The sequence below is a fragment of the Cydia strobilella genome, chromosome 26, assembly GCF_947568885.1.
Source record: "Cydia strobilella chromosome 26, ilCydStro3.1, whole genome shotgun sequence".
NCBI classification, from domain to species: Eukaryota; Metazoa; Arthropoda; class Insecta; order Lepidoptera; family Tortricidae; genus Cydia; species Cydia strobilella.
This window is the reverse complement of record NC_086066.1, coordinates 3,888,349-3,914,560: the sequence shown is the minus strand read 5'-3', so window position 1 is coordinate 3,914,560 and position 26,212 is coordinate 3,888,349. Positions and strand designations below refer to the sequence as shown.

Sequence of the window (26,212 nt, the reverse complement as noted above, 5' to 3'; positions counted from 1 at the left end):
CGCGATTCTCCTAACTTATGGGAACTTCCTATTCTCGTAATTCGTCAGCGGAGTTAGGTAAGCTTTTTAAAACTTTCGCTACTCATCGGTAGATGGCGCTGTAATCAAATTTATAAATTAAAGTAAAAATGCGAAAATGAATTATGTTAATTAGTTGTGCTGAAGAAACGCTAATTAACGAAATATATTTAAAGTTAAGTTAATGATAAATTAAATAATGGCCATTTTTATCATTTTTTACTAAATATCCACTCGTTTTAGAACTCTTGTTCTAAATATAACTATTCAATAACAGATGGCGCCAGATATTACATATTGTCAAAAAGTAGTAATGATGGGTAAAAAATATATGATATAACACAAGCAGTTCTGTTATGCTTTGTATTATGAATAATTATTATCTGATTGAATATCAAAAGGAAAATCTATGAGTTAAAATGTTTTCTTTTTGCGTTTTTTCATATTGGCTAATTATCGCTAAAGTTCTCTGACAAATAGCTAATTATTGCCACAATTATGTAAATTAAGCAAATAAAATTAATACCTCCCCGCCCCCATCCGCCACCGAGAAATAAGGTTATGACTTTTCTTTGACAATGATTCAAACTATGAAATCCAATACAAAATTGCAATTTTGATAGTCTTATTGGTTCTTTTTTTTTAAAGGAAATCATTACCCTTCTTGCATTGTCAGTTCAATAAAACTAGAAATTGTTAAGTAAAAAATAAACAAAAAAAGTAAAAACATATGATTCCGGCCAGGATCGAACTGGCGGCCTTCTGCGTGTAAAGCAGATGTGATAACCACTACACCACGGAACCAGTTGGACTACATGGCGAAATTACAATTCTTAACTTGAATACATAAAGCTATTTACGTCATACTTGGTAAATTATTACAACACTAAATAATAATGGTACTTTTCATTTTGATAATATTAATTTGATGACATCATTAATGTTGTTACCTACTAGAATGTGAAGAATATAATGAAATCTGTTATGAAATATTTAGATCACTACGGTTTCACTCACTAGTATTATTTGACGTCATTATGACGTATAAATGCTGTTAGGGTAGTAGTGATCTAAATATTTTGAAAAATGTCTCAAGACGATCTGTTATGGTCGGTAATATTGACGATTGGACTGAATTTTATTTAGATTTTTTTATGGTATTCTGAAAACGCATTTAAATTTTAAGCTTATACCAAAAACATCTGCAACAAACTAACTTATACAGGGTGTTTATTTAGTCACCTGCAATTACGTGGTAAATCGTCTATAGGTAATACCAAGTAATACTGAGCAACTTTTACCGGACCAACCTCGAAATCGTAAAAAAAACTGTATAAAACTTTGTAAATACACAGTTATAATATAATAAAGTAGATTGGCGGCGGTTGGGTTAACCCCAATGTGTAAATCTGGCTACTTATGGGTCTCCGGCAAGGTCGGTTCTCCATACAAACGTAGTTCCGCTCTCATTTTAAAATGAGTAGCTAGTTTGCTCTGAAACTTTGTACTTACAATAGGATAAGGTATTTCTATGTCTGAACTTAGTTTATGTAGCTTCAGATACCATAGTTAAAAAAATACATTGAATTTACGTTTTTCATACAAAACGTATGTTTGCTCTATTTCGCTTGGTTTTATAAACTGGAGCTATATAAACTAATTTCAGACCTAGATATACCTCATGTCATTGTATGTGCAAAGTTTCATTACAATCCAAAACGTAGTATTAAAATGAAAACGGAACTCCGTTTGTATGGGAAGGTGAAATAAGGCCAAGCTTGCCGGAGACTCTTATAGGTAAATATAGAAACCACAACCTTCTTGTGTACATATCTATACAATAATTAGGTACGGAAGGAACCTAACCTAATTGACCTTGAAATAGTAACATTACCTCACGATTCCTTGAGATTTTTTTAATTAAAAAAAATCACATGCGCGCCTTATTTGTTTGGACTAAAGGCTAATTTCGAAGTAAACTTTGAAATACAATAAACATGAAACATTTAAATTGTGTGGTTTCGTGTGAAAAGGTACCTGTAACAATATGTTACACAACGTAGGCCGCAAAAGTATCTGGCACGATCTTTTTTGTCAATACCTCCTAAGTCCTGCGGTACCAAATTTTGTTGGGTGCTTGCCTGAAATAAAATCATTTTTTTTTTGTACATAATAAAAGTCATCTTCAGTCCCAGCATTAAGTAAATTACTAAAGTAATAAACACTGATAGTACGTATTTCGGTACAAAATGTTTAGATGCTTTTAAAATTTGAATGCTCGCGCAGGGTATTCTGACAGTCCATAGAGTTGTAAATAGTCTGTTCAGGACTGGCAGCAAATATTTATTGTGCAAAAAAATTAACAAGAGGCCTCTAGAACTATGACGTTTAAAAAAAGCTGGGACAGGAGGATACGAGCGTATCACATATTTTTGCGGCCTTCGAGGAGGGTGAGGTACGAGCTGTGAGAAGATGTCCCAGATACCACAACTTCACACCCAGAAACAACGCGTATACCGATAGCGCCGAGTTTCTGGCAACAAAACACTTTACAGGGTGGAGGGGTTTAGTCCGTAGGCGGCTAAATCTCCAGAGCAGCCGAGTCGGGCATGCTGCCGTATACCGGGCCGGCAGTATCCAATGAGGATTACCTCCACCTGTGACAAAAAAAAAGATACCAGATGACGAAGCCCTAAAGAACTGTCCGCCCACGGAGTATCCAACAGCGTGAAGTGGCGCAGAATAGGGCAGAGTGGCGCTCTCTCGTGTCGGAGGCCAAGATCCTTTTTGGGTCACTGAGCCAGTGAAGTAAGTAGGTTAAGCGCCAATTAATCGGGTCATTCCCAGCTGTTACCAATATACCAATTCACTTTGGTAGTAACTATGGGGATTTTTAGGCCAGTGGCCGCGGGGCCAGTGGTAACTACTTGTTGGTAACAGCTGATTATAACTCCATTAATCGCATTATGGGCCCTTTTTATGTGCAAAGACACATAATTTATAATGTTGTGACTAACGTCAATAAGTCGGAATGGCAATTAGAAAGTTGGCAATTTTAAATTATAGTGTGAGGTATTTTAAATTATTGTGTTGCAATAATTATACATGAAAATTTAAGTTTCACATAATGCATACTTTGTACTCTGTATACCTACTATACAGCTTTAATTATAAGCAATTTATTTAATTTAACTTTTATTGCACGATAAAAAATTGGAAATATGGTGGACTTAATGCCTAGGCATTAAATCTACCAGTCAATCATAGTCAAACAGAAACTTGTAGGAACTAAAATTCATTTTCGTTCTTTTTACGCTCAAAATTTCATAGTGTAAGTGGGTCAAACACTAAAGGGTCCCTTCTGTAGAGAAAACAATAAGTATGCAGAGTAAGCTTGGTCTGATTCTAGTCACGAAACTTCCCGTAGCATCTGAGGTCCTACCGCGAACACCGAAGTTCGCAAATTGCGGGCATCTTTCTCTGTCACTCTAATTACGCCTTAAATTGGAGTATAAGAGAAAGATGCCCGCAATTTGTGAACTTCGGTGTTCGCGGTAGGCCCTGTGTCATCCCGATACATTTTTATGACGTGAAACGCATAAGGTGAACGTCTTTAAAAACCCGTAGAGGGGCTCGGATCAAAAACCAGATGTAACGAAAAGTGTTATGGTGGCGCGGTGGCTTGTATCTCTGTAACTATAATACCTAGGTATATGAATAATTTTAATATCAGTGTATTTCTTTTCTTTTGGCGTTTGTGGATGTACCTACGATTGTAATATTGGCTAGGTCCCCTGAATCTAAACGTTTTAAGGACGTTTCAACGCGCGTTAAAAAAGCGCTTGAATCTGCCCGCACGCTAAATTCGATTTAAAAACCAAGGTTTTAAGTTGAAAATCCAACAACGCTTGATAAAAAGCGCTACCGCGTGTGAATAAATACACATGTTACCATTTGTGTCATTCAAACGCTTTTTTAATGCGCGTTGAAAAAGCGCTCGTGAGAATGAGGCCTAAGTAACCCTACACACGAGCGCTTTATCAACGTGCGTTAAAAAGCGCTTGAATCTGCCCGCACGCTAAATTCGATTTAAAAACCAAGGCTTAAAGTTGAAAATCCAACAACGCTTGATAAAAAGCGCTACCGCGTGTGAATAAATACACATGTTACCATTTGTGTCATTCAAACGCTTTTTTAATGCGCGTTGAAAAAGCGCTCGTGAGAATGAGGCCTAAGTAACCCTACACACGAGCGCTTTATCAACGTGCGTTAAAAAGCGCTTGAATCTGCCCGCACGCTAAATTCGATTTAAAAACCAAGGCTTAAAGTTGAAAATCTAACAACGCTTGATAAAAAGCGCTACCGCCATCGTGTGAATATGTCCATTTGTGTCATTCAAACGCTTTTTTAATGCGCGTTGAAAAAGCGCTCGTGAGAATGAGGCCTAAGGTTATCAATGTATGGAGCCACGATCGATGATTTCTCCGTCCTACATACTTTTTTCTGTCCTTTTCAGTAGCGTGTAAAAAGAGAAAATTATCTTATTTATAGCACCTTGAGGGTGCGAAGTGATTCACTCAATCCGAAATAAAGGCTAGAGTGGTTCGTGGGCAGTTCTATTAATACATTTCGCTATGACGTAACTAGGCGTATGACGTCAAATATGCGTGAGTCGGTCTGTGACCTTTGTACTTGCATTATATTATATTGTTACATATTGTTACATATTGCTGTACTAAATAATTAACGAGAAACCGTTTGATACGCTTTCGACTATCAAGGTTTTTTTGCTAGGAAATTCTCTCCTCTTTCAGTTGTTAACCCTTAAACCATTCGACATGCCTTTCTAGTCATTCGTTTTTGAACCTTAATTATTATTGTAGATGCGTTTTTGTTTTGTATGATGGCAAGTATGTTGCCGCTATGGATATAAAATAGGTTAAAACAGGCCAAGTGCGAGCCGGACTCGCGCACGAAAGGTTCCGTACCATTAAGCAAAAAAATGGCAAAAAAATCACGTTTGTTTTGTATGGGAGCCCCACTTAAATATTTATTTTATTATGTTTTTAGTATTTGTTGTTATAGCGGCAACAGACATACATCATCTGTGAAAATTTCAACTGTCCAGCTATTACGGTTTATGAGATACAGCCTGGTGACAGACGGACAGACAGACAGACAGAGACAGCGGAGTCTTAGTAATAGGGTCCTGTTTTTACCCTTTGGGTACGGAACCCTAAAAATCTACCCGTTCCAATTTCATAAAAACGATCCGATTGAAACATTTACCGAAATCGGGTCTTTAGTTTTGACGAGTCCAATACGTTGAAGGGGCAAAGTACTGTCGACAAATATAACTTTTTTGGCAAACATAAATATTAAAGACTAGAAGAAAACTAAAAGTCAGTACTTTTGCCGTGTAATTTGTGTGTTGCGTAAATTGCGTCTGTTGGCTATGTGCGAAGTGCGTCGTGAAGAATATACAAACGAAAGCAACGAACTGTGTGGAAAAAATGACAACTTTTATGGCGTATCCCACAGGAGTCAGGAAGGAATATTATACCTATAGGGATCATGCATGAGCTATAGGGGGAAGCACAGGAGCCGTCAGATTTTTGGCGCGAGGCGTAAATGTGAAGTGTATGCTTCCGATGTAGCCCACAAGATGGCGGAACCTACTATGCACAAAAAAACGTACGTGAACTGTAGAGGGTGGCACTTAATTTGACGTAAAGTGTCAATGTACAGTTTATGTTTCCGATTCACGCTACAAGATGGCAGACCCTCCAACGCGCATGGCCTCTGTACAGTCAAGGGCATAAATATATATATATATATACATTCCCAGAGTTTTAAAAACATGTGTACGCTCTTACACCTCAAACAATAGTCGTGTTCACATTTTTTTGAGCCCTTGGTCTGTATCGATATTTTTGCCTTCGACTGTACACAATTCCCCGCTATTCAAAAAACTTGTGATTGGCTAGGTACCTTGGCTATAATAAAATTATATATGTCGAACATATTTTGCAGCATTACACTGCATTGCAATAAGTTTTCATGCATGTACATTGTAATTAGTTTTATTGTTGTTTTGGGCAATGTGAGACGTTATCAGTATCTAAGTAAGTATTTAGTTATCGCGGAACACCTGCAGTTTCGTATGCTAATCTAGCCCGATAAGGGTCCAGGTGTCTCATATTTTGCAAATATAAAAGATATTTTATTTGTATCCTCACGATTTATGGTAAAACGACGGTGTTAGTGATAGTAAGCGGACATCGCAGTCTATAGACGACATTTAAGATTTGTCAACCTTTTGTTTCAGATACAAAGTATGTTCACTGAAACACCTAGCCCACGTATACATATATGGGGCATTTTCTATGAACAGGGACCTTATTGTCGATGGCGCTTACGCCGCACAGCGTCGCGCGGCATTGTATTTATATCGGAGCATCGTTTATAATGGCGCAAGCGCCATCGACAATAAGGTCCCTTTTTATAGAAAATACCACACATATATCGTCCTCTAGTAGTCTAGTATTCACAACACAAGTCTTATTGAGGTCACTGTAGGACTATCTCGAATTGTGTAAAATTGTTTTCATTTCTCATGCTCTGAAAGAGGGTCATTGTTGTTCTAAAAGGTGCGCAGAAAATGATACGTGTCTGCACTAGAGCATTTTACGTTCGAAGTACGACTTTTTTAATTTTTTTACGATACGCAATTGAAATTTGAGTTTAAATGGATTTGTAATAAATTTTTCATTTTGATATTTGACTCTCCATTCCATAAATAACGATACTTTTGTCTGAATTGTTAATTGAAAGTACCCTCAAGAAATACTATAAAAATGTATACTTAGTCATGTTTTAAAAAAAATACATGCATTTTACTTTCCTCGTATTCGAAATGAAAAGTAGAGTGTTTAACTCGGGTGAAAGGCATCATTTCTGCCTCGGACTATTGGCGCTCTCACTGCATTCGAGCGCCAAAATACCTCGGCAGAAATGAGTGCCTTTCGTCCCTTGGTTAACAATCTACTATTCTTTACCCCGGGGAACCACTCAGATGATTTTAGTTCGTAGAAGTTAGCGACTCACTCGATAACAAATACGGCACCCTATTGAGGCCGATTCTGTTTATTTTTGTTTTAATATTTTGATATAAAAGGTCGGAAGGCCTAGGTACCGGTGGATCGATGAGGTCCAGAAGGACCTATGTGACATCCAGGCGGCTGAATGGCGTCGGATCGCACAGGATAGGAACGAATGGCGAAACCTAGTATCGGAGGCCAAGATCCACTTCGGGTCGCTGAGCCAGCGAAGTAATAAGTAAGTAGTAAGTATTTTGATAACATGTATCAGGTCCTATCAAAACAGGATGTCACATAAGAGTTAGACCAAGAAAAATCTGCAACGATTTTGATAGCACACCCCACAGGCACAACCCAATGCAAGTGTTATTTTAAACGTCAAACTTCTATGAAATTATGACGTATAAATAACACTTGCACTGCGTGTGCTATCTAAATCGTTGCAGACTTTTATTGGTCTTACTTTAGTCGTTTTACATCTAAGTAGTATTTTCGCTGCATACCGGAAAAACCCATGTTATCGGCTACGACCATAGCTTAGCAGTATGTTAACTGACGGAGCGTAGCGAAGGTCTCCGTTTCAGCGTGGGCAAAAATCCTTTCGCATAATGTCCTCGTCCATTTTAAGCAGGTCGATAATTAGGTATGGAATGTTTTTGCGATTAAATTTTTGAAAAATGGCGGCGCTATGGTGGTTTGTGAGTTGTAAAACTCGCTGACCAGAGCCACTAGTCAATTTATATTTCGTTAATAGTTAATTCAATCCGTATATTGCGTTGACTCATTATTTCTAACACCATTATTTAAATCTAAGTAATTATTATCATTTGATAACAGCTGCCAAATTAATCTATCGCTATCTGTATCGATAGATGATTAAACTTGGTATCCAACATTTCTTTGTGTATCGAACGATACGAGTGGTGGTGTAGTGTATAATGTTATAAGACTGAAATAAATAGTGTAATAAATTAGTAAAAATGTGGAACAGTTATTTATATTTAATTTTATGTAAGTTGAAAGTGTAGTTGTCGAACCGCTGACGATTAGCGAAAAGTGGTGACATTTTTTGCGTGCGTGTGTTTTGACATCTCGCAACTGTATCTCTAAACTCTGATTTATAATTAAATTCCAATAATGTAACCTCACTTTTTCTCTTTTCCATATTTTAAGAAACTAAACAAAGCTAAAAGGATACATCTATATTTATTTTAAATGCTAGAGTATGCAAAAGGGAAATTTGAGTTTACTTCTTTACATATTTTCCATTATTACGAAAGAAAAAGGATCTGAGTGAGGTTAGTTTTTTGGAATTTAATTACAAATCAGAGTATAGAGTTGGACCAACCTTATCTCTGTATGATATTACTGTGACAAAGTGTGGAAAAGTCAAATATCTATGAGAAATTAGTATGCTATTAATCTATAAAACTCCCGTGAGACTCAAACATATTAGATTATTTTAAACCGGGTCACTCACGTATTATTCACGTATCACGTAACATGTCGAGCTATTCGACTTAATAATACGTGAGTGACCCGGTTTAAAATAATCTAATATGTTATTAATCTATTAGTGTATGTTATTATAGGTACGGTAAAATATGATGTTTTATAATGACTTATCGACACTTTGTCAATCAAAATCGATGCATCGTTGTTGTGCGTGCTGTTACCGGACCCTTTAAAAACGACATTGACTTACAGGCCTCATCACACCCTCCTTGGCAATCTGGCAGTGTTCTACCGACGAAGACTGCGCAGCCGCCCTTCCGGGCAGCGTCTGCGCGTCAGGACAATGCGAGTGCCCCATCTCGCAACAGGTCGTGGCCGGGGGCACGTTATGCGCTGATTGTAAGTGTGCAAACTGTTGACGCTGAAGCGGAACGCATAGCGGAGCGTGCGGCGCGGCGTCCATTACAAATGCAAACGTATGCGAGCGGCCTCAGTGAAAGTTAAATGTCTTGTAAGCTGACGCCACGCTGCACGCCTCGCTGAACGCGCCGCAGGTCACTCACCACTGAATAATAAACGTACAAATTACTTATTTAGAACTAATTAATTTAAGAGGGGGTAACGAAATTTTTTAGTTTAAATCAAGGGCAAATGCCGTGAAAAATTCACACGGAAACTATACTAAGTACATGTGCAAGGGCAGACTCAGGGGTAAAATTTAATCCAATTCAATATTTTTATTTCGAATAAAAAATCCATATTATTGTTAGTATAAGGATCAGCAGCGCGCGCACAAAGGCGAGTCTCAGCGCTGCGCTTGCACGTTTAGTATACGAATACCTACTGTTTGGGCTGTGGCGAAGACGGTCGATTAAGTCTCGATAGAAAAAAATTTTTTAGTGTCCTTCTAATTTCCTGGTTTTACACCCTCTCTAAAATGAAAATCTATTTACTAAATAGGTATTTTACTTCCAGATGCCCCATACTACACGTCGGCTTGCGTCGATGATTTCCAATGCTCAAGACTGTTCACTACGTTCGAATGCAGACAAAACGAGGATCAAACAGGTAAGTTGAATTTTTACAAATTAATGAAATGAAATGAAAATGAAAATATTATATTTCATTAATAAAATGTTACATTACAAGGTAGTAGGTTGGGACTTCCTTTTAAGTATATTATACCTGTATCAGGAAGCCCCGCTCCTCCGTAGCAACAAGTAATTTTTAGTTTAACAAAAGCAGAAAGAAAACTTAAGCTAATACAATTTTATCTACATTAAATGTGTGTGTGTGTGTGTGTGTGTGTGTGTGTGTGTGTGTGTGTGTGTGTGTTGTGTGTGTGTGTGTGTGTGCGTGTGTGCGTGCGTGCGTGCGTGCGTGCGTGCGTGCGTGCGTGCGTGCGTGCGTGTGTGTGTGTGTGTGTGTGTGTGTGTGTGTGTGTGTGTGTAGGTGTATGAGATCGTGTGAGTGCAGGTGGTGAGGTGATGTACTAATCGGCACTTCTTATATATAGGTACTGTAATGTATAAATGTATGTAATGACTGATATAAATGGCTAAACACTTTCTTCTTGTTTTATGTCGAATCCTCGCATTGGAAGGTCGTGACCACCATAAATTACTCTATGTTGTAGTACTTTCCATCCTGGTCGATTTCATGTTTTTTTTTTATTTGGGTTAAAGACAGGGTAAATGCCTCGACCACGTGACGAGAGAATTTTTTATGATGTTAATTTATTCTATTTTTATGCAGAACAAAATAGGTAGGTATATCTACACGGTGGCTAAAAAATAAGTGCATTCCCGTTGCCAGGGAGGTTTTGGGATTATACTGAGCAACTTTTACATTTTGGCTGGTCCATTTTCTATGGGAGGGTAATTTTTTTTTGTGATTTTGTGGTTGGTCCCATAATAAAAGTTGCTCAGTATAATCCCAAAACCTCCCTGGCAACAGGAATGCACTTATTTTTTAGCCACCCTATGCAATACAAATTCAGAAAAGTCGAAGCCCAACGGTGATGACTACAATGGGTCCGGTTTCTTCCCGATTTAGGTTTTTACATGGACCCACTACGTCACTGCTTACCACTTCCTTATAAGCTTCTAATCAAATGTAAAAGTAATTCCTTATTCCTCCCCAGCTGGCAATTGCTTCTGCCAACCCGGCCACCACTACTTCCACGGTCGCTGCTGGCGTTCCACCGAGATGGACGAGCCCTGCTCTAATCATGAGGAGTGCATGGGGGTCATCAGAGATCCCTTTAGCATGGACTGCGATGGCACCTGTCAGTGCGCTGAGGGATACTATAGTCGACAGAGAGGAGAGTGCAGAAAGATTGGTACAGGTAAGTTATGCTTTTGGACCAACTTAAGGAGATGGTGGTCAGACAAGGCTAGAATCCTTATACTGAGACAGATACAAGGTGTTCACGAGGAAACCGAAAGATTTTAACCACGCTTTTCTGAGGCCAAAAGAAGAAAAAAATGTAATAAGTTTAGGTGAAATTCGCAAAGAATTTTTTGTTTTGTTTTTTTTTTCGATTTTTCAGATGTATTTGCTTTTACTATATTTACTTTTACTTTTTTTTCGTAAAACGTAGTTTTTACAAAGTGGTACATGTCACTTTTTGACATCTATCAATAAGGTTACTTAGACTACGTCCCACAGTGGCAACATCGACATCAAATATTGCACTATGTAACAATAAAAACTTGTTTTTTTTTTTAAATTGGTATTAACTCTGAAACTAGGCAAATTACAGAAAAGTTTATAGGACATTTCACATTTTAGTCTTTAAATATGATCAGCAATACGCTGTTAAAATTATTCGGTATCCTCATGTTACACCATGTATATATATATAGTCATCAGAGATCCTTTTAGCATGGTCTGCGATGGTACTTGACAGTGTGCTAAAGGATACTATAGTAGACACAGGGAAGAAAGCAGGAAGATTGCAACAGGTAAGTCATAATTCATGAACTAATTAGAAAAGATACCTACTCGTATGGTGAGAATTCAGAGATGCGCTATGTGGATCCTCGACATTTAGGGCGAACAAATCAGAATAGATGTGATACTGGTGCTAGTCCTCGATATTAGGCCAACGCGAAAGCCACATTCTCATTACCAATAAGTCTCTTCCTAGACTGATTGATGATTGAAAATGTGGCTTCCGTGATGTGGAGTCGATTAGCGTCATCAGACCTGTCTGTGTCCTGGTAAACCCGCGTTTTTCTCCGTACTCATGAGCCCCCTCAACGTAGCGTCGTAATCCCCACACCCTCTTATTTACTTATCTTCGTAACCGCCTTAAATGGGGTGCAGTAAATGCAATATTGACTCAATCTTTTTCCAGCTGTGGGTGAAGGCTGCGTGTTAGACGAGGACTGTCAGTTCGAGCACGGCGCCTGCCGCGTCAGCGAATTCGTCTGCTACGATACCACTGTCGACCCTGATGGTAGGTATTGTATAAAATTATGTCGTGGCCAGATCATAGATTTAGATCATTTCATGAAATGCCATTATAGAATTGATCACTTTATGATTGATATGGTTAGGTTAGGTTCGAATTTTTGTAATGTGGCCAACCGATCATTTCATGGAATGATTGTAACATCGTGAAATGAATAATCTATGATCTGGCAACGGCCCAGACATTGTGTCAATCTGTAGTTCTGTACGGATATGAGATTGCACTCAAGACTTTTATTAAAACCCACCAGAAAAAGAGTATTCTAGCTTTGTTTTAATAGTATGCCGATGGTGCATTTAATTTCAGAGAGTTCAGAGGAATTAAGAGAAACTCTTCGTACTGCTCAAAACGCGACTCCCAAAATGGCGTCCACAAAGATGACATCGACAAAGATGCCGCGAGAAAGTGGCGCTGCGTGCAACGCTTCCAGCCCTTGTCCCGCGCCCTTTGAATGTTCCAATTGGGGGCTATGTATCTGCCCACTTGGGTATTATAGTAGTGAAGATGGAAGCGCTTGCTTAGCTGGTAAGTCTATAGTCTATTCTGTCAGTTTTAGGGATGTCATATGAAAATTTGGAATATCCTGTCAAAAGTCCAGACATCACCCGTAAAATCCTGACAGTTCTTGGACAGCCATTTCTCCAACATTAGGTTATCGTTGTCGTACCGGTACCATTACAATGAAACGATAAAAGCGCCAATTAAATCCTTTATGCAAAAACCTTCCGTGGACCACTAGCCCCTTAACTTGCCATCATATAGTCATGCACTGATATAAACGCTACTTATGCACTGTTAGTGCTTAAGGAGACTAAAGCACGAGTAACTAAAAAATACCGTAAAACTAGCTAGCTTTCCTTAAATTTTAGAACTGGGCTCCCCTTCAACCGAAGATCAATGCGTCGGTCTGCTGACCGTGGTTGAAGACGGAATCTGCACCTGCCCTGCTAACTTCTTCTTCGACGAGAATATGAGGGACTGCCTCAAAGGTAAGTGAGATTTAAATGGGGTTGGTATTGGCAACTATCAAAAGTTTTTTAAAATAACTTATTTATTTTAGACCTGCGTTTACGTGATCCATATTTAAGTTAGTAAGACGAAAAACTTAATACCTCTGTTAGTAGAATATTTGTTATTATAAAAATAAACTATATCTATTAACCTATACCTATAACTAACAACACGATTACACGATTTACTTTGCCCTGCCAATAACAACTTCAACCCAGTATTTAGTTATGGGACAGTCGAGACGCCCCCCTCCCAGCGCCTTTAGGAGGCTGAGGTTGCTGCTGCCCCGCACTCTCTTACAATTTTTTATAGATGGCGCCAGCATAAGTTTTACCTCCCACGACTCCCATGAGTCGTCACTAGGGAATATTACGCAAAACTCTGCATAGAGGGCGTCACTAGCGCAATCACAGAGCTTACCGCGAAACACGAAAATCGATGTTCGGTTTCTGCCTCTCTATCACTTGCTTATTCGATCGATAGAGAGGCGGATAACGAAATTTCGATTTTCGCGTTTCGCAGTAGGCCACCTGTAAACAAACCGCCTTGATGCATCAATGTCATAGTAAAAACTCGTCAAAAAACTGTTAAAGGCCTAGTATGTATAAGTTACTCTATGGTTTAGTATGTGCTGCACTCTGGCGGTAATACTCCCTATAGTCCATACAGTCTTCTTGGTTAATAAATATTTTTTACTTTACTTTTATTTTAAATACCCTGTAAACTTTCTCTAAATTCACACTTTGTTTTAAATCAGTTCTATCTTCCAGTGGCCCGTTTCACCACCGATTTCTGCTTTGTCGACGAGCAGTGCCACACGTTCGGGGCTGCAGCGTTCTGCGGAGCCCCGGGGCAGTGGGGGCTCCGCGCCTGCGAGTGTAACCTGGAGCAGGCCGTGTGGGACGCGCAGCGCAGCATGTGCAGGCTTTTTGCTGGTGAGAAACTAATATAAGAGACCTGGAGCCACGGGACAGTGGGGGCTCCGCTCCTGCGAGTGTAACCTGGACCAGGCCGTGTGGGACGCGCAGCGCAGCATGTGCAGGCTTTTCGCTGGTGAGACACTAATATAAGAGTCGTGGAGCCCCGGGGCAGTGGGGGCTCCGCTCCTGCGAGTGTAACCTGGACCAGGCCGTGTGGGACGCGCAGCGCAGCATGTGCAGGCTTTTCGCTGGTGAGACACTAATATAAGAGTCGTGGAGCCCCGGGGCAGTGGGGGCTCTGCTCCTGCGAGTGTAACCTGGAGCAGGCCGTGTGGGACGCGCAGCGCAGCATGTGCAGGCTTTTCGCTGGTGAGACACTAATATAAGAGTCGTGGAGCCCCGGGGCAGTGGGGGCTCTGCTCCTGCGAGTGTAACCTGGAGCAGGCCGTGTGGGACGCGCAGCGCAGCATGTGCAGGCTTTTCGCTGGTGAGACACTAATATAAGAGTCGTGGAGCCCCGGGGCAGTGGGGGCTCTGCTACTGCGAGTGTAACCTGGAGCAGGCCGTGTGGGACGCGCAGCGCAGCATGTGCAGGCTTTTCGCTGGTGAGACACTAATATAAGAGTCCTGGAGCCACGGGACAGTGGGGGCTCCGCTGAGTGTAACCTGGAGCAGGCTGTGTGGGACGCGTAGCCGACCATGTGCAGGCTTTTCGCTTGTTAGTAAATATGCTGGAGAGAAAACAAATCATACCCCGTAAAGAGCCTTCCGCAGACGAATTTACGTTTTTCAATATAAAAATATATATTTATTAATACTATATTATATTTAGAAATAAATCGCTAAATTTGAATCCACTTGTCACAGAGAAAGAAAATCCTACTCCTACAATTTCCAGAAAATTCCTCATTGGACGGGACACATTTCTTACATAACAAACGAAAGGGTTGTATAACACACGCCATAAATTACAGTTCTGTTCTGAAAGGACCACATAAAACACGCATCGAGGGAAAGCGTATTAACTGTGAAAAAAAGTGCAAAACAAAGTGTCCCGTGTAAAATGTGACCAGTGTCAAATGACGTTTTACTAAACAGTCTTGGCGACTAGGTATTAAGACTAGGTGTTCTAGGTGTTAACTTCAACCTTACTTGCAGGTGTCGGCGAAGCGTGCCAAGTTGACAGCGACTGCCTGGCTGGAGAGCTTGAAATCCAGTGTGCCATTAATGAAGAAGGCGCAGGGTACTGCGCTTGCCCTGATGGCCTCCTCGCTTCTGAAGGCCTGTGTCTATCCAGCGGACTTGGTAAGAATTTGACACAACAGCTGAAGAAATGCCGAGTATAGAAAGTGTTCCTAAAATACAGAAAAGTTCAATCGTCTGATGTAATTTGCCAGTTAGATACCTAAATTATTTTTGTGGTAGCACCGATTCACAGCAGTGGTAGAATAGATTGCACCAATAATGAAGAACTTACTTCGAAGCGTATCCTATTACCTAGCAATGTACCAAAGAGAGTTTTGAAAAATTGTAACGTTCCCATGAAATGTTTAGGTATTTTTTTCTACAGCTTTATTGCCAAACTACACCCTACACTTCACTAGACCATACGCATAGTGTTGTGTTCCTGTCGGTGAGTAAGGTTGCTAGAGCTCAACGAGAGTGCTGGGTGTTAGGGTCGGCAACGCGCATGTATCACCCCTGGAGTTGCAGACGTCCATAGGCTACGGAGACTGCTTACCATCAGGCGAGCCGTATGCTATTTGCCACTGACATAGTATTAAAAAAAACTTTCTTACAGTTTAGATGTCTATGACATTTGAAACAAACGCCAATGAGTGACGTTAATGTTAACTGAAACAACCGTCAATAGTTAAGAACATTGAGTAACAATCCCTAATCTGAACGGAAACTTTCTAAGAGGAAACTTGCATAAGCACTTTATTATGAAAGTTTCCAGAAATTGCGGAAATTTTGAGAATGTTCTCCAACTTGCACATTGCTAATCCTACCGATTGTGCCAGTTAGTTTCAGGGTAATAAATGAATTGCCGTGTTTTGTTATTTTTTATGTAAGTCTAATCTATAGACTATAAACACTATCCACTGATCATGAATATCATGATAATGTCCGCCAAGACACCGGTATTCTGGCTAAAAGCAAAGAGAATTAAGTAGACACAGTGTCACTCCATACATCAGTTTTGTTACCAAAACGACTAAATTTTTTCGTAGTCGACATCTAGCGTTAAGTAGCGGAATTATCAGTACTGCTACTCGAAAATAGATGTCGCGACGAACGGAAAGTCTAACGCTCAACGATTTTCAGCTAATATTATAACCGGATTAACCGGAACTCTATTTTCAACTCCTTCTGCTTATAATTTATACAATACACTTTTTGTCAGTCGCGACACACGTGACATCTAGTGTCGAGTAGCAGTACTGATAATTCCGCTACTTTAGATGTCGATTACGAAAATAGTAGTCGTTTTGGTAACAAAACTGATGTGAGCACTCTATGTCTACTTAATTATCTTTGCTAAAGGCAATTATCTGTAGACTTCTCACATATGTATTGTGTACTCATACATTAAAACTTTTTTTTTAATAGAGCTGGGAGACTCATGCCAGACGACACAAGAGTGCACAGGGACGCCAAACACTGTCTGCGAGGCAGGACTCTGTTCTTGCGACAACGGGTATCAAGAACTTGATGGTTTCTGTGCTCCAAGTAAGTTCCATAGTCTTTTCGAATTCTTTATGGTCATTTATTGCTTAATTGTATTCTCTTAAATTAACAATGAACATTGCATTGAGAAATAAATAAACTCAACTAAACATTAGTTTCAGTACTATTTTATTAGCCATATTCATTTGGGAGACTGATAATGATAAATCCGATAATGCCATTATGTAAAATTTTAATTTTTACAGTTATTGGTGGTACCTGTTTGGAAGACCTCGACTGTGTCATAAACAACACAGCGTGCGTGGCTGGAAACAGTGGAATGACCTGTCAGTGTACTGAACAGTACGTGGAGTATATCGACGAGTGCTGGGAGAGTAAGTGATTAATTTTGTGCCAAAAATGAAAAGTTAGACATTTCTTCAATCTACATAAACAGATTATGAATGAAAAGAAACATTACCACCGGTGTTACTCTACATCTCTGATGAAAATACGTGACTAAGGGCCGCTTGCACCATCCCACTAACCCGGGGTCAACCGGTTAAACCTAAAGTTACCATAGTTAACAATTTGACACTGTGTTAACGTTTAAAAGATTCGGCGAGACTTAAAGTATACTTTGGCACTTATATATAAGTAATTGGAAATCGTATAACTAACAGAATAATTAACAGCAAACGATGACCAATTTTACTCGAATGATCTCTGACATTGATCATAAAATATAGACTCTGTTGGCTCCCTTTTGGTAACTAACTGCTTAGTCAAACTGTTATGCCGCCATTCATAAACGCGCTACAAGGCTCAGATAGCTAATATATAAGTATATAGTCATCTTAATCTGTCATTTTAACTTATGCCTTCGTAAGAAAGGGATAAAACACAAAGTAACTAATTGAGGCTTGTAAAGTTTTATGTATAAGGGGATTGCTTTATATACCTACATTATCCCAAAATTTTACACCATCCAAAATCACAAACTTTTTCTCCTTCAAGTTTCTTCCGGCTACAACGCAAACTGCACCGTGGACGCTCAGTGCTTCGACGCTCTCGGCCCTAACGCAGTTTGCCTGAACGGCTCCTGCCTCTGTGGCCCCAATTTCCACTACAATGATGGCGGCTGCTGGCCTGTCACTGGTAATATCCTTTTCTCAAAAATGGACGGCAAAGTCGACGTTGCCGGTTAAACAGTAGGTCGCGAAGTGCGTCGTTTATGGTCAGTCAAAAAATTAAAAAGTTAAAAACATTACAGTCTCGATTTCAGGACTGCAATGTTGCATACAAATTCCATAATTTGTCGAGTTCCAAACTTTTTAAAAGTTGAAGTGGCCATATCAAATGAAGGCATAGGTCCATTAAACAGCCAAACAGATGATCAGTACTTATTATTATAATGTTGGTACCGTGACTATTTAGGTGTCTCAAATAGGTTGGCGTACTTTCAGCAGTTAAATACACTTCTATTTTTAATTAAAAAAATAAAACGGCGGCAAAGCTAATCTTTCTACTTTTTTCTGTGAAAATACATATATACATAAGAACGTTGCTTTTGTAAAATATTTCTATTATATTTGTATTTATTGCGCCATTTTTGAGAAAATCACTATATATGACTCGGCTGTAAGGCTACTTGCTGGCTTCGGATTCAATTAAACGGACTCCCAAGGTCGTACTTCCGAGCCTCGACAATAATGTACTATTATACGATACACTAGAGGTTTCCAGGGGTTTCGACGTTTTCTCGAGGGACCACAGTATGGGGCTCTTCAAAAGAGTGTACAGGTTTTTAAAGGGTTGACAACGCGCATGCAGGCGTCCATGCTACGGTGATCGCTTACCACCAGGCGGGTTGTGTGCTTGTTTGCCACCGACGTGGTATTAAAAAAAACACCAACAGATATTCAACTACCTGGGGTTTAGCGTGTCATGTATAGGTCCCTATTCTGTGGTCCCAACTTCTTCAAAGATGGCGGCTGTTGTCCTTCCGTCAATAGCCTACAATCCCACGTCAATATATACCTATACTCCGGGGGGGGGGCCTAAGATAGTCGAGTTTTACCGTCTGCCGACGTGGCTGTTATACCTACTTTCTACCTCTAACTGCACGACACGATAGATGATAATAAAGCAACATCCGTGCAGCTTCATACATTCTCCACTGTATGAATAACACGAAATAAAACTAAAAATTTTTTTCAGGTCTGTTGGAGACATGCTCCCGCAGTAGCCAGTGCTTCCTTGGCGAGCTGACGGACAGGGTAGTGTGCCGGAACGGACTGTGCCAATGTGACTTTGACTATCCCTACTCCGAGGAGCAACACACGTGCAGTAAGTATCATTATTTCATTCACATTGGCGAGCTGACGGACAGAGTACATAGAGGCCGATATATTTTTCGTTGTATCAGGCTTTTAATGTGTGTGTCGCTCTCTTACTGCCTGTCTGAAACGAGTAATAAGAATCATAACAGGGGTCTCCAAACTACACGCCGCGGGTCATATATGGCCCGCGAGTCTACCAGTTCGGCCCGCGAAGCAAAAAGTTTCGAGATTTCTCGTAATCTAGAAGAGGGTGCCTTGCCATGATACCAATCGTTCGCTCTGTAGCGAACGAAGCGGTAATTTCTATCGCTCTTGCTATTATTGCGACAGAGAGACATTAGCGTTTCGCTCCAACGATTGGCATCTTGACTAGGGACCCAAAATCAGCTAATCCCAGCCCACTATAACTTGGATCGTTTCAAATTGAGAGAGAATTGACATCTCTCATGTGAGCATGCTTCATCCTAGAGCACATCAAAGTGTCAGTGGTCAACTATACTTTAGCCAATAAAAAAAAACCGACCAAGTGTGAGTCGGACGCCCCCACCGAGTGTTCCGTACTTTTTAGTATTTGTTGTGAAATGTGTAGAAATACATCATCTGTGAAAATTGCAACTGTCTAGCTTTCACGGTTCATTTTGCTTCTAGAACGAAATACGGAGTCCTTGAAAAACATGGTTTTATGAATTAAATTAAATGTTGTTTCAGGATCATCGGCGGCCATTTTGACAAGCAGCAGCGTCATTATGATAACACTGCTGTCATATTTATTCTCATAAACATTATTTATATTAAATATCATTATTGTTTACATTTAATAACAAGTGTTTTATTGCTATAGCCTTATGCAGATTATAACCTGGAAAATAATTACAACTCAGAATTGATCCTCTTAACAACCAGCACAATCTGAGGGTCTATTGCGAAACAAGAAATCGAAATTACGTTATCTAACATCTCTGTCACTTGCTTGTAGGTATTCCAGCGATAAAGAGGCAGATAGCGAAATTTCGGATTCGCGTTTCCCTGTAGGTCCTCTGTAAAAAAAAACCGCCTTGATGCATCAATGTCATATTTTATTATCTCTGAAACCTTGTCAAAAACCTGTTAAAGGTACAGTATGTATGAGTTACTCTCTGGTTTACTAAAAAGGCCAGTGCTGCACTCTGGTGGCAGAACATTGCAGTGATATCCCCTTTTGGACGGTGCATTACATACATAGAGTAACTTATACTAGAGCGGTACTGTCATAGTAAATTTTGTAACCCCAGTAAATTCACTGCCATCTGTCGACACACTTTAAAACTAAAAATGAAGATTTATAAAAATACGATAGAATGTATTTAAATATAGATAAATGATTTTTTTTATTTGCATTAATTATTTTTATGATTTTGACCCATGTTCTTTCACTGATATTCGTTAAAATTGTTAAATAACAAACGAAACCGTCAACGCCATCTATACGACTGTAGGCCAAAACTAGTAGCGCCCTCTGAACGAGAATCAAATTTTCTTGATTTTCGAGGAACGTTTTTTCCTTAGACTGTATCTATCTATTACGGAGTTATATCTATCTTTGATTACATATAATGCACGGACAGTAAAAGTGTTAAGGGAGGGCTAACGCAAAATATAAGTTTTTATAACGAATTTTTACACGTTTTAGTCAGTGACAAATGCCATGACAAAATTTAACAGGGAAACTAGATTCAATTTCCAAGGGCGGACTAACCAAAACCTTACTATATCTCAATAGGAAAAAACCGAACAAGTGCGAGTTCCGTACTATTTAGTATTTGTCGTTATAGCGGCAACAGAAATACATCATCTGTGAAAATTTCAACTGTCTAGCTATCACGGTTCATGAGATACAGCTTGGTAACAGAGAGACAGACGGACAGGAGTTAGTAATAGGGTCCCGTTTTTACCCTTTGGGTACGGAACCCTAAAAATCACGAGATGGCTCTTTATTTATTTTCAGTTATAAATCGTTTTCCTGCATATTACAGCAGTACCAATAAGTTTGGTATAAAATAGCAACTAATGTACCCACCTAGCCGAGGGACAGGACGAACAAAATTTTAAACACATGTATATTTTCAAAGTAATTGAGGTAAAACTTTAAAATTCACTCGATGGCCTTATTTTATTTATTTTATTGTTTATTAAGAACCTTATATCTTACGTCGCAAGTTTCGCGCTACGCGTTACGTTTCATGGGTTGTCCCGTACGAACGGATTTTATTTCGTGTACTTATTAGATTTTTTTTTGTTTTGTAATGCGATGATTATTTTTAAAGCAATGTTTTAATCCTATGTTACAGAAAAACAGGTTACCCCTCTCAACCCCCTAAAATAAGAAATAAGCGGTTTTGACTTATCGTGGCGGCGGGGGTCAGATGACACTTACTTGCTTGTTGGTTTTGTACCATATATGTATAAGTAAAAAAAACAATGTACGAGTAAGTAGTTTAGCACCTTTATTTACACAATAAAATATCTTTATCTTTACAATATTAGTGGTGGTAATTGCTATAACTGTTTAAAATTTTAGGTATATCTATGTCAAACGGTCTCTGAGAAAAACGCATTTAACTGATTTGCAAGGTCGAAGTGATCCCATAAGTGTTCCGTTTGTCAAAACAAAGTTTTGCACGGAACACTAAAAATGAACTCATATGCCTGCAAATCTTCAGAAAATTTGCGTATGTACGGGACAACGGTAGACAAATTCGTGTAATATTCCTTTTTATATCTTAGAATTTCCTGGCTTTACGCTACTCTTAAAGGGTGATAACTAGTGATAAGTACTAAGTGCGTACAGGACAGGTATGTACTAGATTACTAATGTGGAGGGCAGAGACTATAGTCTTAATACATATACACATGTGAACTTACAACCGAGAAAACGACATTCGTGACTAAATTAACGATTTTCCCTACATCAACAACGTAAATATTTATTTTATTGTTTTTCAAAGCATCTAAGCAAGTAAGTAAGACTGATATGAGTCATTATTCAAAATATAAAGAACTATTTGTACAGTCGAAGGCAAAAATATCGATCCAGACAAATGGTTGAAAAATATGTGAACACGACTTTATTATCTAAGGTGTAATAGGATCGTACACTTATTTTTGAAACTTTGGGAATGTATATATTTTTATGCCCTTGACTGTACTAAGTACCTTAAACATCACTTTCACATTAACTTTATAGCACGCCCCAAACGTTGTTTAAATCTTATTAGAGACAGGTAAATAAAAGAGACTTCCCCTAAACTATATGTGATGCGGTCACAAAATTACGCCATAATGTTTTTACCGACTTGAACAGAACAAAGTGAGGGTATCATTATAAACGACACCTTTTTATTGTAATTTGACGTTAATGACGTGTTTTTGTGGACATATTTGTTTTGTCACATTTACAAACGGGTCTATCGCGAATTTATTTTGTTACCTTTATTTACCGACGTTTCGACACAGGTTTCACTGGTCGTGGTCGCGGCTAACTGACGTCCCAGCAAAATGTCAAAACAAATAAAAAAAATCAAAAAATGTTTCAGTCAAATGTTTGTAAATGTGATTTAATATGTGTTCAAACCGCGAAAGTTTAAAATGTTATATATTTGTTTTGTATACAGATGACGAGGTACAGGGAGCTGCAAAAGTTCCATTCATAAAGGTATGCACTTTTGCAGGTGTATCAATCAATCAATATTTTATTTCAGACCAGGTCCATAGTGTTAGTGTACATTTCCTTAATACTATGTTAGTTAAACCTATAATAAATTATAAACTAAGCCTCTGGATGGATGCCATATGTACATTATCCCAGTGTTTCCAGAAGGCGCAAGCGGGTGTATGTACATACGAGACTGAGATCTGGAAAAATGACATCAATCAACGACGGCGAGGAATGCGAAGAATTCGGACATTGAACATTGACAGTCTATATTAGTTACACGTCCCTTATTTTACTTTACTAATATTTTTTTAATGGCTTCTTTATAAATGGCCGTCATACGTGGACCTACGACACACACGATATTGGGTCATTAAATCTTTATCATGAGACATTAAATAAAAATAACTTCAAAAGTGCCCTTGTTTTTTTGACACATTAATACAAACTTTTTCGTCAATCTTGCACTTGGCTATTGAACTTGCTTCTGGGCCAAAAAACAACACTAATTACCCACCTCTCTAAGAACAAATTAAATTACTTTCTTATGAAAATATTTTAATTTGTGTTTTTAGAAGTAGTCACACTACCACCAGGCCAGGCAGGTAGGGATGGCCAGGGGGCGCCACAAGCCCTCGGAAATTTTCATATACTTGGAAATTTCGACACATGCCACCGAGCCCGGGTGGCCGAGCGGTTGAGGCATCTGTCGCGTAAACGGAGGACGCTGGTTCGATTCCAGCCCCGGGCACTGGAGGCCTTGGACATTTTTTGCGTTGTATATGATATTTATTTCGTTTACTAAGATGCCTCTCGCGTATAGGACCATTATTCAATGCGAGAAGTATAATTTCAAAATCCCATTGTCATACATTATGACATGTTGTTGTGTGCGTGACCTCAATTCTGGTGCCCAACATCTTAAAATCTTAAAATGTTGTATGGAATTATGGGAATACTTCTGCCAGTGACATCGTCTGCGTGGGACAATGATGATGATTAATAAAATCTATCCTACGTCCTTCCCCGGGCCTCAAACTACCTCCATACCAAATTTCATCTAAATCGGTCAGAGGTTTTAGCGTGAATGGGTAACAGACACAGAGTTATTTTCGAATTTATAATATTAGTAGGAATAGCTTAGATCCGGATACCCCTACCAACTTTTAGTACCCATGTTGTTAGGCATGGTACTGGGACTTCAAACCTGTCGGGAGTCAATTTTATGTTTACAATAAAAGTACACAACTTCAATTGGTGCATCAAAGTTTTTCAGTCTTGCTTATACTTCGTTTTTTTAGAATTCGAAAGAACTTCGCAGAAGTAAGCTTGTGGTTCCATATCGGGCACTTTTTGCGGTAATATTTTTCTACATTAGATAACTCCATTATTACTACCTGACAATTAAAGAGCCTGATAAAAACTGCACGCTTACTTCTGTGGAGTTCTTTCTAATGCTAAAAAAACGAAGTATAGTCACGGGTGTTCTTTTAGCATAGAGTGGCGGTTGGCAACAAGCTTCCGACGGTCCAAAGTCACCCTGACCTTGGTGTAATACAATTTGGTGGTCAGCCATCTCCTACACGGTCTGAAATCACCAAGGTCGCAGTGGTCGGAATCCTCGTTTCCGACAAAAAAGAGGCGTCATGCTACAGAGTACAGGTATCTATGAGCGAAAGCCTGTTTTATATTTAGCTTCAAAACAATATAAGCAAAATCTTACCAAGAAACTATTCAAAGAAAGTATATTAATTTCAAACCGAATTTTTCCGGCCACCGTCGCGTTTTTTCCAAAATTCTTTATTCAAATTAACATAAAAGCGCGATCACGCACATAGGCATCTGGCACGAAACGTCCGATTAAAAAAATAAGAAAATCCTTTACGGTTCGGATTAAAAAGACACAAGCCGACCTTCTTTCTATTTGAGTAACGAACTTATTACTTTAGGATAAGGTTAATTTTTGCTTATCACTGGAGTTTCTTTTTATTTTTTAAATTTAAGTGAACGTAAGGATTGCCGTGTTATGCCAAAGGTCAGTGTAGGCATGTGCCCTTAGTTAGATTTATTGGAAAACTGCCTTGTAGTGACCGATTGCTCTCAAGTAGATACTTCTGCACGCGTTGCCTACTTTGTAATTTGAATAATACAAGAAAGAAGGAACAATAATTGTTTTAAAATGTAAATTTAAGAAGTTAGGTAGGTATTAGGTAAATAGGTAGTCAGGAAACCTCATACATTTGAAAGGATATTTATACAATCGCGACCGAGGTCTTTCTGACCATAAAAACGAAGTTTGACTAAATTTTTAAAGGAAAAGAGAAGGTAAGTATCAGACTTGGTTACTACAGTGACATCGTATAAATATTTTTATTTGTCTTCTGTTACTGTGCTTAAGTATTAGGTAACCCGATGAAGTCAAAAAAAACTTGGCTAAGCACAATAATCGAACTGATACTTTAGTATAAAGCTACTGAGTATAAATCTTAATAACACTTAAAGCTCTCGCGTTTTGTACACATAATTAATGTCATTACCGGGTCTAACTAACTAACTACTGACATTGATGTAATAAATCGTTATGTAAAATGTAATAATATGTAATCTTCAATCGTAATGTAAATTTAACAATATTTAATCTCCAATCGCAATGTAAAATTCAATTAATTATGACATTCTGACATTAATTATAGTCACCATTAGTATTAAGATTATATTGCCATGCCCTAACAGGGTACCATGTACCGACTTTATAATGTTTCAATACCATCCTATGTAAAATGAACATGGACGCAATAAAGATATATGAGAAATTATGTATATATAAATCTTTAGCTTTAGGCAGAGCTAAGCTAAGCTAAGTAAGTTGTTGCAAGCCGTTTTGTATCATAATTATAAAACTTATAATTCTCTTCATCAAGAAATACAGAGCGCAACGAGCGCGCGCGAGCTTATTCCCAAGGTCTTCATGTCGCCGGATTTTGGTTGCAACTTCCAGTCCGTACTGGTGTACATAATATTGTCTTCGGTTACCGCGATAGTTACTCATGAAATAAAACTATGAAAACGGATTATATCGCGTATATTGAATTTATAATACATCCCGACGTTTCGAACTCTTTACAGCGTTCGTGGTCAACGGGTGACTGAGGAAAAATTACAAAGTGCAAAAATACCCACATACTAAAATAATGAACAATCATAGACTACAAACTTTAAGGCTGGTTGTACATGCAAAATCGGTTCATAAGGCTAGTTATACACTATAATTATTTTTCAAGTAAAGATATATATATATACGCGATAATAACTATGCCGGCTCCAACCCTACACCACGGACCCGAGAAGATTTAATTCCCTCCTAAATTGTAGGAGGGTATCCCAATATGGGACCGGCAACAAACTCGGCGGGACACATCTTTTCAAAACATCAGAATGTCCAGCATCATCCAACACTAAGGTCTCACAGTCTATGTCTCGCTTGCTCCTTTATCAGGTGGACTACAGGATCCCAAGCTGGTGGTAGA

General features: G+C 38.9%; 2 protein-coding genes and 1 non-coding gene across 3 annotated transcripts in view; 1 reads left to right on the top strand and 2 right to left on the bottom strand.

Moving 5' to 3' along the window:
* LOC134753331 (venom protease-like) overlaps positions 1-26,212 on the bottom strand; it is a 93,044-nt gene that overhangs the window by 14,977 nt on the left and 51,855 nt on the right. The gene's annotated exons all lie outside the window — the stretch shown is intronic.
* On the bottom strand, positions 750-822 carry Trnav-uac (transfer RNA valine (anticodon UAC)). The gene has a single exon. It is a non-coding gene; the product is annotated as a tRNA-Val (tRNA).
* Positions 8,027-19,815, top strand: LOC134753343 (prion-like-(Q/N-rich) domain-bearing protein 25). Its single transcript, XM_063689215.1, has 14 exons — positions 8,027-8,129; positions 8,826-8,972; positions 9,549-9,641; positions 10,717-10,920; positions 11,935-12,036; positions 12,358-12,576; positions 12,921-13,040; positions 13,833-13,997; positions 15,141-15,287; positions 16,596-16,715; positions 16,919-17,047; positions 17,670-17,810; positions 18,873-19,001; positions 19,703-19,815. Exons 1-14 carry the CDS (start codon positions 8,099-8,101, stop codon positions 19,771-19,773), a joined length of 1,818 nt encoding a protein of 605 aa, XP_063545285.1. The 5' UTR covers positions 8,027-8,098; the 3' UTR covers positions 19,774-19,815.

What these genes read in the sequence shown, in the direction of transcription:
- LOC134753343 (XM_063689215.1), top strand. Translation starts at nt 8,099, where the DNA reads ATGTGGAACAGTTATTTATATTTAATTTTAT. An exon ending in TGGAAGCGCTTGCTTAGCTG is followed by an intron (nt 12,577 to 12,920) that starts GTAAGTCTATAG and finishes CTTAAATTTTAG; the next exon opens with AACTGGGCTCCCCTTCAACC. An exon ending in CGGCTGCTGGCCTGTCACTG is followed by an intron (nt 17,811 to 18,872) that starts GTAATATCCTTT and finishes AATTTTTTTCAG; the next exon opens with GTCTGTTGGAGACATGCTCC.